The 12,433-nt window shown below is 27.6% G+C and overlaps 4 protein-coding genes and 1 non-coding gene across 7 annotated transcripts in view; 2 read left to right on the plus strand and 3 right to left on the minus strand.

The window, feature by feature from the left end:
- The window catches only part of LOC140662757 (uncharacterized), a 54,511-nt gene extending 51,014 nt beyond the window's left edge, over nucleotides 1-3,497 (plus strand). For both annotated transcript variants that reach the window (XM_072886381.1, XM_072886382.1), the window contains exon 18: nucleotides 217-3,497. In XM_072886381.1, coding sequence (XP_072742482.1) covers nucleotides 217-371 — 155 coding nt within the window. In that variant the 3' untranslated portion in view covers nucleotides 372-3,497. The remainder of the gene's footprint in view (nucleotides 1-216) is intronic.
- LOC140662766 (leucine-rich melanocyte differentiation-associated protein) lies at nucleotides 729-6,587 on the minus strand. Its single transcript, XM_072886397.1, has 4 exons — nucleotides 6,436-6,587; nucleotides 5,424-5,651; nucleotides 4,479-4,866; nucleotides 729-4,222 (listed from the first exon to the last, which is right to left on the minus strand). Exons 1-4 carry the CDS (start codon nucleotides 6,502-6,504, stop codon nucleotides 4,143-4,145), a joined length of 765 nt encoding a protein of 254 aa, XP_072742498.1. The 5' UTR covers nucleotides 6,505-6,587; the 3' UTR covers nucleotides 729-4,142.
- Nucleotides 6,588-6,659: 72 nt separating this feature from the next.
- Trnap-agg (transfer RNA proline (anticodon AGG)) lies at nucleotides 6,660-6,731 on the plus strand. The gene has a single exon. It is a non-coding gene; the product is annotated as a tRNA-Pro (tRNA).
- Nucleotides 6,732-6,910: 179 nt separating this feature from the next.
- LOC140676357 (uncharacterized) lies at nucleotides 6,911-8,787 on the minus strand. 2 transcript variants are annotated; one of them, XM_072911324.1, is made up of 5 exons: nucleotides 8,671-8,787; nucleotides 8,286-8,520; nucleotides 7,748-8,078; nucleotides 7,467-7,638; nucleotides 6,911-7,383 (listed from the first exon to the last, which is right to left on the minus strand). In XM_072911324.1, the coding sequence occupies exons 2-5, from the start codon at nucleotides 8,457-8,459 to the stop codon at nucleotides 7,152-7,154; spliced, it is 909 nt and encodes a 302-aa protein (XP_072767425.1). In that variant the 5' UTR covers nucleotides 8,460-8,520; nucleotides 8,671-8,787; the 3' UTR covers nucleotides 6,911-7,151. The 2 variants fall into 2 exon arrangements, with proteins under 2 accessions (XP_072767425.1, XP_072767424.1); XM_072911323.1 differs by having other exon boundaries at nucleotides 8,286-8,480; nucleotides 8,671-8,748.
- Nucleotides 8,788-9,609: 822 nt separating this feature from the next.
- Nucleotides 9,610-11,645, minus strand: LOC140676265 (uncharacterized). The gene is given in 5 exon segments (XM_072911158.1): nucleotides 9,610-9,941; nucleotides 10,119-10,299; nucleotides 10,461-10,716; nucleotides 11,038-11,285; nucleotides 11,559-11,645. Coding segments are annotated over 5 exon segments (1,104 nt in total).
- Nucleotides 11,646-12,433: the final 788 nt, after the last annotated feature.

Raw genomic sequence — 12,433 nt, forward strand, 5'->3', positions numbered from 1 at the left:
AAAGAATCTCAGTCAAGCACGGTTTAATTATAAAGTGTCATTTTTTCTCGTTTAGTCCTTTATATTTCTAGATTTACTAAAAAATTATAATTATTATTTATAATTAATTAAAGTTTACATATGAAATAATTTATATTTTAATTTATATTTAAATAATTTATCTCTTCTTGCGTTTTTCTTTTAACAATGACACAAGAGCGCGAATCTTTATTTCAGGAAAACATTATGGGAAGCCAGTGGATTGGATGGACGCAACCGGTCGCGAGTTATCCCTGTGGCAGAACATGCTCGAGAGGCCGAACTTCTGGGTCGAGGGCGCGGTAACATTAAGGCCAAATTTGCACAATCACGGGAAGAGCAGCGGCTCATAAAAGCAGCAACGTAATAAAGATTCGCTCTTTGGTTCTCATTTTAAGAGAAGAACCAAGATCCGAAAGTGCCGATTTAGTCCGAATCGATTGTATATGTATATAGCTCTAAAAGCATTGCGCTTATGACGAGCGTATTCTAAATAATAATCGTGAATAATAATGAAAAATCAGTGCCTTCGGGAGCAACGTAAATTCGTCTGGTTTTCTTAAACGAGCCTAGACGAAAATTTCCTGCTAACTTCCGGTGCGCTGCGAAGATTATCAATTCATGTTATTACCGCGCGTTCCGAGAGTGTTTTCATATTATATATTATAGTATAATAATTATGTGAACTAATTTCTTTTGAGTTTTTTGCCTTTCTTTATTACTATTAATTTTTGTACATTATATTTTTCAAATTTTTCTATATGAAAGTTTCATCAAATTTCTGTTATGTATAATTTCTAATGAGATCGCACATGGCACAAAATAGTTGCTTCCCTGGTTTCTTTTTAGCAATATTTCTTTTTTATTTTTATTTTTATTTTATTGCCACACTTTGACGTCTAAAAAAATATTATCTTAATGAAAATTAAAAAATCAGTTAATTTCATGAATCATTTTTTCTTGATTTGTTTAGTGATAAAAATAATAAAAGAGTTGGCTGTACATTATTTTTCTGCTATTGTGTATTTTTGTCACATTTTTTACGTAAAGCCGGAATTCGTAACAACTACATTAACATAATTGACGTGCCAAACATAAAAAGTTGTGGCGAATTCATGCTGAAATTAATTTCTTTAATATTTATATATTTTGAAGTATTATATATTATTAGGTATAACTTAGTTTCGATTATTGTGTCTTTAAAAAAAAATCATGTATTTTATTTTCATAATCAACAGTTTTCTTTCTTTGCATATTTTCAAATTATTATGAAAATAATATATTTTACTTTTCTATTTTTAAGCTGCATTATATATTTTTCTTTATTATGCGATTGCAATTATTACAAAAAATCCTAGATAAATATAGAAATTGTGCAAATAATGAAATTTTGTGCAATATTATAAATCAACGACGATATTCTTGAAAAAAATATTCTTAGGTTCTTAGAAATTTCGAAACTGGGAGATTAGGAGCAAAAGTACGTCCATAGAATTGACGGAATATCAGCATCTACATGTAATTAAATTCGCTATTTGCGAATAAATAAATTGGAAAAAGTTTTCGTCAAACGTTAAATCGCCGAATCTTTTCAAATTTTGCAAAATTCTATCTCACAAAAAAATTATCTGAAAAATAATCTGACGGTGCACAAAAAGAATTCAGTAAAATTGTAATATATTATATAAAATATAACATACTGAGAATATATATGAAAAATTGCGAAAAGCAAATGAATGAAAGAACCATATTAGGTTTTATATTTTAAGATCAGTGATTTTAGAATTTGATTAAAATGTCGTATATAAAGGATCGTATATGTATCTGAGATACAATAGATTCTTCATACGTACGTAGTCTAAAAAAAACCATTTTTCTCTACATTGTTAAAATACCTATTAATGTATAATTGAATCTTAAGCAGATTGCAATTATACATTATTGGTTTTTAAAGACCAATGTTTATTACGCAGCCTAAACAGTCAATCAGTATTTCAAATAATGACTTACATGTATGATCGATGATGACTTCTTTATACCGTCTGAAGATGTTCTTTTCGAAAAAAAATGATAGATTTTTATAAAAATCGTTTTTCACTAAAAAAATAATTAATTGATTAATTGAGATGATAATTCAAGTACTTAAAAAATAAAATACGTTTCCTTCGTTCATTTGCTTCTTATCTGCGAAGTAAATTATTCGAGATTTATAAGTAGAGTTCAGCGTTTGTATTTTGTGGACACTTTCCTTTCCTGAAAAGAAAGATGCTTCCAGAAATAGGTACAATAGAAATGAGTGAGTTTCTGAGACGAGCGAGCGAAGGAACGGTGTATTTAAGAGATTTAAATATGACCGCTTCCCTTTTCATAATTTGAACGCAAACACATTCTCGTATAGATATATATTTATATATACATATATACGTATCACAAAAAACTCGCCATTCATATATGTATGTATATCTAGAAATGAAGCTTTCTTCCGGTAATTTCAGAACGTAACAAGCTCGTATTCGTAGTTACTATATGATTACGTTAAATGCGTTCAGTGATCTATTTTTTTGCATCATTCTGTATGTATTTAGCGTTAAATATTCTGTGATCCGGTATCTGTCTTTACGGATCGACGACTCTCGAATGTTCCAGCATAAATCGAAGGATCGAACTGACATATATACTTAATTGATTTATTATACCTTCGATTATATTTGAGTGTAACTTCGTAAGTTGTTGCATATAGTTAGCTATATAAGACTCTCTCTTCCTAAAAACAGGGTTTTAACGAAAGGAAATTATAAAACTGCCTTTAACATTATGTAGGGATTCAAAAATGTGCGTAAGATCCCTGCAAAAAAATAGATGAATAAAATCTGTCAATCTCTAGCGCTTGGCGCAAATCTTATTGTCAAATAAAAGGTATATTTAAAATAGAGAATTTAATTTAAATGTGATTGGATAGAAGAAAACGATTTATTTGTTTTATCTCTTTTGAGATTTAAATAGAATAATTGAAAAAAATAACAAAGATAGAACTTAAGGAATTATAAAGCCAAACACTCCGATGGAGGAAATATAAGAGATTTATTATGTAAGTAAATTTCTTAAACAAATTTTTAATTCAACTATTTTTTGCAGGACCAATATTTGGGTGGTAGATTTAAAACTAACACAAATTCTGAAATATATAGTTATATTGTATACATACATAAGATTTCGATATTCTCGAAATATTGAATTTGGTATCGTTGCAATAATTATATGTCAAGTACATTTACGGACCAATAGAATAGAAACTCGAAGAATTTATTACGATAACCCGTTACGTTTATCTCGATAAAATCCTGAAATTACTCTACAGTATGTCAGTCCACTTAAACCACTTAATATTGCGGAATGTAATGTTAAAACTTAGAGAATCAGACATTTATTTATATGTCGTTCGTCGGGGTGTACATGATAATAAAAATTTTATACGTTTACTCGTATGTTCCGCATGATTTATTAATTACGAGTAAATGCCTTTATAAACGCAAGTGAGGCATATTAATATTTCAGAAAAAAATGCATGAATTATTATGGTACATGTTGTAAAATTGTGAAATTTACTAAAAAATGTAGCAAAATTATAAATTTATTTTACGTTTGAAATTTTACAACAGAATAATCATTTAAACAATTTTATTTATAGTCTTAATTTTTTAATTATATTCTCAACACAAATCATTTTTCAGAAAATATTCTATGTATTTTATTTATTTTTTTTTATTGAAAATTTTATAATTTCTTATTTTTCGCGAAAAAAAGATATTGTGAAATATTTATAATTTTATTTATACATATGTATATTGTCTCTTCTTTTAAAGTAAATTTCACAATTAATATGAAAATGAACGTTTGTATCAAAATTTAATTATTATCATGATATAAGTCTTGGATATATCTTTACTATCAGAATCAGTAATACTAATCATATTTTGCATGCGATACATTTTAATAACGTCTCTTTGTAATCTAGAAGATCTTGCGTAATTGATAATATTTCATTATCCATCATACCTGACTAGAAGAATACTTCTATATTTTAAGGCCACACTTAAGAACATATTCGTACAATTCTTTCCCAATTAGAGATCATTATTCGAGATGAAGCGATTGCCTTCCGAATTCTTGCCGGAGTATCGATACTTGCACTTTCCGTATGCACCTGGCAAAAAAAATTTATTATTAATGTCTGTAATACGTTTTTATTAGAACGTATAAATTTATAAAGAATTCAGCAACCTTAAAAATCAAAATGCTTATAGTTACATTTCGTACAAATGTTTATTATTTAATGCTTATTGTAATTATGTATCAATATTTTTTTTTCTTTTTTGAAACGATTTATTTGAGTCTTTTCTTTTTTGAAACGATTTATTTGACAGTCACAATTGACTTATTGTTAGTTTGACTATACGCACCCCTGTGATCCTGAGGAGTACGCAGCGAGTTCGGCAAGGGTGTGTAATGGATGTTAAAGTATACATCGTCGAACTCGTTGCTAGCTTGCCTCGAACTAGGTACAAACTTGCGTATCAGTTCTGGCACCAGCTTGATCGTCCTGGAGTACCTGCCACGAGTCTTGGCGTTTAGTCTCTCCTGCTGAGTGACTTTTCGCGAGTCTAGAAAACGAAGACTCGGAGGTAAAGTGTGGATGGCATAAAGCCTGTAACGCTCATAATCGTCTTCATCGGTGGACGTGGGATTAGTGAGCTGATCAGGACATCCGGGATTGCCCAGGAGGCTTACGTACTCTATATTAGGACAGCATTCTCGTATCTGGTCGAGGGCTTTGTCGATGTTGGATATCTAAAAAAAAAAAAACCATTTGATTCAATTTTCAAACGATATTAAAAAAGTAAAATGTCTTTTAAATATATGATGTATAAAGCATACAATTTTATTATGGCAACAATATACAACTAAAATGACAATTGTTTTTTCTTCAAAATAGAAAGAAATCTTTCTAAGAAAATCTTTTATATTAAAAAAAATAGATAAGATAATTTACAAGCATGTTAGAGAAGATTGGCATTTTTAAATAATACATTTCAAATTTTTGTCTTTAATATACATGTATATTTATCTTTAATATATATCTCGAATATTTTTAGTTTTTTAAAAAAAGATATTTTGTAGAAAATTAATTTTAAATAAAATAATAAAATTTTTTAGAAAATTATATATACAAAAAAAACCTTCAAAACAAATTTCAGAAAATATATATAAATATTAAAAAATTGCTTTACGAAAAATATTAATAAGAATAAAATCATCTTTAATAACAATAATGACGCTAAAACTAGAAAAATATATTTTGTTTTGATTTTATTATTATAATCATTACTTCTCTAAGAAATGTATACCTTGTTATTGTTTAAACTCAACGTAGTCAAAGTTGAAATACACGGTAGCGTTTTGAGATTGTCAAGATTATTATTGTCCAGGATCAATTCTTGAAGTCGTTCGAAGTCCTTTACGCCGGAAACGGTGGTCAGTTCGTTGTAGGAAAGATCCAATCCGATACAATTGTGACCTATGACTCCCACCAATCCATTAGGAATCTTTTCGGCTCTTTGCCCGGTGTACCAAGCCTAAATTATCGATAGTATAAGAATAAAATAAAAATAAAAGGAAAGATATGAGTATAGAGAATAAAACTGTAAAAAAATTTTTAATTTTAGAAATGAAAATTATATTTTAGATTGTTGTAAATAAAAAATAATCTTCTGACTGAATTTTTATTAATATTTTTTTATTTATCAAAAGTTTGAACTTCTCTATATATTTTATGAAGGAAAAATATAAGATTTATTTATTAACTGCCTTGATTCTAAATAAATTGCAGTTGAATTAAATTTTATAATTTTTTATTGTATAACTTTTATAACACATTTTATATAAATAATATACAAATTTTACAAAATAGTTTTATAATTCTGGATTAAGATAATGAAAAAAACACTTAACATCGAAAATTAATAAGATAATGCTGATACTAATTAAATCCCAATTTAAGAAATTAATTTACAATCAATTGTGATCATATTCAATAAAAGAGATAAACAATGTGTTAAAATAAAATTTATTCTTTCCAACTATTATTATCCAATAAATCATAAATGATCATATTTAATAAAATAAGAGATAAACAGTTAAAATAAAATTTATTCTTTCTGATTATTATTCGTTCTCATACACATTTTTATAATTTCTTTCTTCTTCCAAGTTTGATCATGTACTATTACAACACAATAACAAAAAGTGCAAGAAAGTGCAGTCGAAAAGTGCAGACTCGTATCAATCAACGCATATCATAATACGTGCCTACTAATTAAATGTTATTGCGCGCAATTAAAATAAATTTTTTATACTTACCCGTCCATTATCAAGTGCCAACGCGCTCCTGTTAAAGTCTTGCTGACTATAACCCGCCATGTTGCACATTGCCCCACGTTAACAGAGAGAGAGAGAGAGAGAGAGATAGTATTATCGCGCTGCTAATGACATAGATAACGCTTTGTGCGTATATACTTACATGCGTGTATATTGTTGCTATAATAAAATTCGATATTTTGTACGCATGATCACATATTCAGCGTGGCTCGTTGGTCTAGGGGTATGATTCTCGCTTAGGGTGCGAGAGGTCCCGGGTTCAAATCCCGGACGAGCCCACTTTTTTTTTTTATTTTAATTTTTCTATTATTTTTAACTTTAACTTAACTTCTTAGCCACTAAAAAATATATATTGCGTTTTTTTTAAATATATATATGTATATTGTATTGGAACAGTTACAAAATATATTGTTCATTCAATATGCCATAGATAATATATAAAATTTAATTATCATTTCTTATAAACTCGTTTTATACATTTTATATACAAAACTATAACATTCATTTGCGTTTTAGTTCATTTTTGTGTGTCTCATTCTTTAAAGACTTTGTATGTGTGTATGTGTGTGTTTGACTTAGATTAACATTATATATAAATATATCTCTTTAACATTTTTTCTTTCAATAAATAGCATTATTAACAAATTTACACAAAGACATGAATCCTAATAATTAATAATTTATAACCCAATATTTTACTATGATATAAAATCATTCAAGGTTTTTTTATTCTTCTTTAGTTTATGTATTCTGTGAGATGTGCTGTTTATTTTCAGAATTGGAGCTTTGCTGGAGGGACCTGCTTCTTGTTCGCATTCTTTGATATTTGAATAAACTTGCTTATCAGACTTGTCTTGTTTTAGTTTCTGTACAAATTCATCTTTAGACTTGGGAAAGGTATTTTCATCAATCTTTGGAGAATTATTATCACTAAAATAAAAAATATAGTAAAGTAGTGTATTTAATATAGTATACTTAATATACATATTATATTGTAACATATTATACTGTACCTTTCACCGTTCAAAGATATTCTAGGTTCTATCTTCACATGTGGCGTTGATAAGCTTATTTTATTATAAAAATGGAACATGGATTGGAAAGTTTTTACAAAATCAGTAGCAGTTGGTGCAGTAGTGTCAACGTGAAACAATTCTTCACTGAATGGTTTTGTAGCAATATACTCTATAAAATATAAATAATGATGCTTAATTTATTTTTCATTCTGTTCAATTTTATTTTTAGCTGTTCGAAAGAATAACAATAATACACACTATACAAAAAAAATACGTACTTCTAATCAACTCTGCACCTTCTGCTTTATACTCTGTGATTTCTTCATCTTTTTGTTTTACTAGATCCAGCAGAATCTCATACCGGCGAGCCAGTTCCATCGATGACAAACAGAGAGGCATAGTCACATTCTTCCAAAGCTGTTGCGGCATTTCTTTAAGAAGATCTAACGAGAATCTCGATTTTACAAAATCTTGATCCTTTCGCAGCTCTATTCGGTATGTGGAAAGTTCTACAGTATATGTATGTATATACTTGGGAATATCATTCAACATATCCATTACCAGTTGCTTCCAATCAATAGCTTCAAGATTTAAGAGAGGATTCAAGGTCTAAAAATTGATACATCAGATATTATATGTAAGTATACGTATATAAAATAAATTTGTTATTAAGAAAGTTACAGAGTAATTTCTTAAATTTTAATTTATGCTTTTCTCCTATATAACAAATAATGGATATTTCAATATATTGTGTACTATATATATAAAAGTGAAGTAACATGTCACATATAATTATAAAATAATTAATTTAAGCACCTTGAATTTGTGGAGTATAGTTTCATCTGTCAGAGTCTCCATCCAAATTTCTATTAGATTCGTTAAAAGAACTTCCCATGATTCGTTCTTCTTTGTGAAACAAATCATGTAAGGTTCATCGTTTAGCTTAATATTTTTCCAAATTCTGTTTTGCTCATAGTTGTCCGAAACCATATTTATATCGTGATTCCTAGTCTTAACAATATACAATGATAAAATAATTATTAGATGAAATCTGAAATATACAAACGTAATAATAAATTATTGAGCGAACATATATCATATAACCTATCAACGTTTCTTATTAAATCTCTTAATAATCTCATAATGTAATTGTAATTAATTAATTTTAAATGTAATTAATTAATTTTATAATAAAATGTACCATCAGATTAAATAGATCTTTGTTTGTGTATCATCTGTTTTTAAATATAAAATCATACAGAAAAATATTTGTTTACAAAAATGTCCATTGACATACGAACTGTATCTAGAGTTGCCACATGAAATCAAATTACCTGCATATCGTCATTGGTTACCTTCTCTCTGATATAACCAATCAGATATCTTGTAGTGTCATCTTCTTTTATGAAAAGTTTATCTTATATATTCTATTCAATCTAGCATTAATTTTATTTGCTTGTATATATGAGAAAAATCGGTTGATTGTAAAAGAGTTATGGTATTATTATTATTTTTTTTCATCTTTTATTATATATTATTATATATTTTTCTCTCTTCATTAATATTATTATTTATTATTAATAATAACATTAATATTTCTAACAATAACATAACGTTGATAATAATATACTACTTTACCGTAATCACCAGGCATATTCTTCACAACAACAGCTTACAAGTAGGAGTTACAGAGATCAGAATTCAAGCTCTGCAGGTAACAAGACGAAATTTGTTCTTATATATATATGTATATATATGAAAAAGAAAAAGAATATCTTTATTTAATATTAATACATATGCTTCTCTCGGAAATAAAAAATTATATATTTTTGCGCGCTTATATTACACCTATTTTTAATAATAATTAAAATAAAACACTTCTTTGTTTTCTCATGAAAATATATATTTATTTCTTTTTATCTATATTAAATTATATATTTTTAAATTTCGTTGAAAATTATATATTCTGATTAAAAACTCAGAAAAGTAATTAGATATATAAAAAAATCAACGGAATTATCACGAGAAAATAAATAATAAATTAACAAATAACATAATCTGACAGTTAATCAAATCTATTAAATAATTAGAAATTGTTTTCGAATTAAACTTTCTCTGATTGCAAGCTAAATGTAACTGACTATGCATCACGACTTGCCGAAAGTTTTAATGGAGACTTTCGTCTAGATACTTCCCGCCAATTGGTAAGCACAGCAGGATTACATTTGCTTGTATAAAAGGACTCGCGAGTTTTATCAGCGACACGGTTCTTGCACAATCTGTCCGACAGCGTGAAATTTTCGGTTTTACGTAAAGATGCCTTCGATGACGTGTTGCCAGGTACTTTCTCTCCCTTCGTTATCAAATAATTGCAAAGTAATACGTCCTCGTATTTCGGTGATGGTTCGAAAAATTCTTTTACCAAAGCTTTATCAAGTTCCATGCGTGATTTTCTGATCTTTCTATTATTTTCTGCAAATATATATGTATATTGGAACATTTAAATTTTTATTAATTAAAAATCTAAATGTCCCAATATACATATATTGTTTTTAATAAATAGTAATTACTACTATCATTATTATTTATTTATATATATGATAATTCCCCCTTTATTTATTGATAAATGCATTCTTTAATAATATTGACTTTAATATACGTTACCGTGCGTTTTTCCTTTAATAATTTCTTTCTCAGAAAAATTTTTATCGATATCAATTTTTGATGCTTGATATTTTCTCTCCGTATTGTTAAAAAATCTCAATTTTAAACAGGGATTTCCAATTTCATTTTTACACTGTGATGTTATTACATGCTTCGATGCTACGTGCTGTAATAAAAGCTTCTTCAGGAAAGTTGTAATGATGAGTTTTGACTGTAATTATTAACTCTGTCACTGGTATAAAAAAAAAACCACAAGGATATACATTAGTATAAAGAATACTTGAAGAAGTTACTTGAAAATTAAATCATACTATTATGTTTTCGTACCAGTTTTTGTAGAATTTGATCTTTTTTTCTGCTTTTCGATGCTAAGGTATTTAAAATATCTTTGGTGTACGCATTTATCTTTTTCGTGATACTCGATAATTCGTTGTACTCGAGTTTAAGTTGTCTGACGAGGTAACTTTCAACTCCCGAAATCGATAATATATCAGAATCGATCTCATTATTATTTAAAAGATTACAGGATACTCCTACATCCTTGACTAGGATGGCATCTTGAAAACCGTCAGTTTTATTACTTCTATAAGGCGAATCATTTTTCTTATTCAAGCCTTCAATTATAAATTTATCAAAAAGCGAAATAAAATATAATAGAAAGAAGAATATAAAAAATAAAAGAAAAAAAGAAAAAATCAATAAAAATTGTAAAAATTAAAAATAGTTTACTCTTATTTTTTATATACTTCTTTCCATTTTTTAAATTTTAATTAAAATTTTAATTTAGACTTTAATTAAAATTTTGTATACTAATTGAAAATGATATTTTCAGTTTAAATGAGTTTGGGAATTAAAGAGGGGGATGGAGAGTAGTTTTGTATTATTATAATAAATAAAATTGTACCTATAATAGGGAAATCCGCAATAATCGATTTTTTGCAAGGGATCGTCCTGTATTATTATGAATTCATTACGCATATAATCTTTTACGATATTAATCGAATTCGATGATATTGTTGAAGCAATTGGATTTTTATCCTGTCGTGAAGGGAAAGCATTCTTGAAATCCTTCGTGGAAGTCGCTGAATATTTTCTCTTCGCCGACATAATACTAGATACATCGCCCGTTTCCGGGGAATTAATTGCGCATATCTGGAGAGACAGATTTTACTAATTAACGATAGTCGCACATATAAGTGATAATCTTATGTGCTTAATTATTTCATTATTAATATTATATTTAAATGAATATATATATTTTACATTAATTTATGTCGAATTGTATGTTACAGTGATAATTACCTAAAAATGTAGCGCGGAAGCAAATGTAGCAAAACGAAAGAGGATGTGAGGACAATTACTTATCAACAGATTCATCGATATTAAGTCGACCGATTAAAGGATTCATCAATTGTATGTAATTACCGAGATCCTGAACTTTCTTCGGCCCATCACCGAGAAACACAAACAGGTACCGTACTCGTGTCTTTGTCGCACTTTAGATGTATCCATCACATTATAATAAAATCGCGATATTACCGATCAATTTTGGAAAACGAAAAAAATGAATATTTCCTTTGGTCTAAAACGGGGTTATATTTACATTCCAATTAATTCTTGACTGCGAGCTATAGGCAACTTCGCTCGTTCAGAAATCTGTTTCTTATAAGTATAGGGTGTTATATATTTATATGTAATTAAATTAATAAGTAAATTGAAGGAATGTTTTCCTTTAGACAGCCGTTTGTTATTCGTATTTAAATACTATAAATTAAAGTCTGCGTTTATGAATAATAATTTGTTGAAGCCTAAGTATACGTATATGCTTTACAATATGTATAAACAAATGCCAAGAGAAATTGCACTGAGATCTAAGAAGTTTTCTTTAGGTTCTAAATTGTTGTCCTATTAATTTTACAACAGATCCGCCATTGAACTGATCGTAAATAAAGAATTCTACGCCACTGGTGGTTCATTTTCTCCGGCCGACAATCGCGGCTTACACGATAACGATGGCGGCACTACCAGATCGATAACGTCTTCATGGCTTTGGGCGCCTGTTGGCTTTGAGGTATTGAAATTTTATTTTTAATTCAATTGATTAGTAAAATATAAAAAACAATTTTAAGAAATTAGTAAAATATAAAATAATTTTTAAAAATAATTAAAATATTAATTAACAAAATAACGACATTCATAAAATTAATTAATAAAATTTACCCTAATTATTAAAATATAAAAAGCAATTATTTAAAAATATAAATTTTATGTGAAACGTATAATTATATTAGTTTTATAAC

The sequence above is a fragment of the Anoplolepis gracilipes genome, chromosome 2 (genome assembly GCF_047496725.1).
Source record: "Anoplolepis gracilipes chromosome 2, ASM4749672v1, whole genome shotgun sequence".
Taxonomy (NCBI): domain Eukaryota; kingdom Metazoa; phylum Arthropoda; class Insecta; order Hymenoptera; family Formicidae; genus Anoplolepis; species Anoplolepis gracilipes.

Bases quoted from the DNA above. Each gene is read 5' to 3' on its own strand.
- LOC140662766 (XM_072886397.1), bottom strand. From the start codon at position 6,504: ATGTGCAACATGGCGGGTTATAGTCAGCAAGACTTTAACAGGAGCGCG. The intron at 5,652-6,435 runs GTAAGTATAAAA...TCGATAATTTAG, and splicing joins TGGCACTTGATAATGGACGG to GCTTGGTACACCGGGCAAAG. The intron at 4,223-4,478 runs GTGCGTATAGTC...TTTTTTTGCCAG, and splicing joins TACTCCTCAGGATCACAGGG to GTGCATACGGAAAGTGCAAG.
- LOC140676357 (XM_072911323.1), bottom strand. The intron at 8,079-8,285 runs GTGCTTAAATTA...ATCAATTTTTAG, and splicing joins CTATACTCCACAAATTCAAG to ACCTTGAATCCTCTCTTAAA. The intron at 7,639-7,747 runs GTACGTATTTTT...TATATTTTATAG, and splicing joins AGGTGCAGAGTTGATTAGAA to AGTATATTGCTACAAAACCA.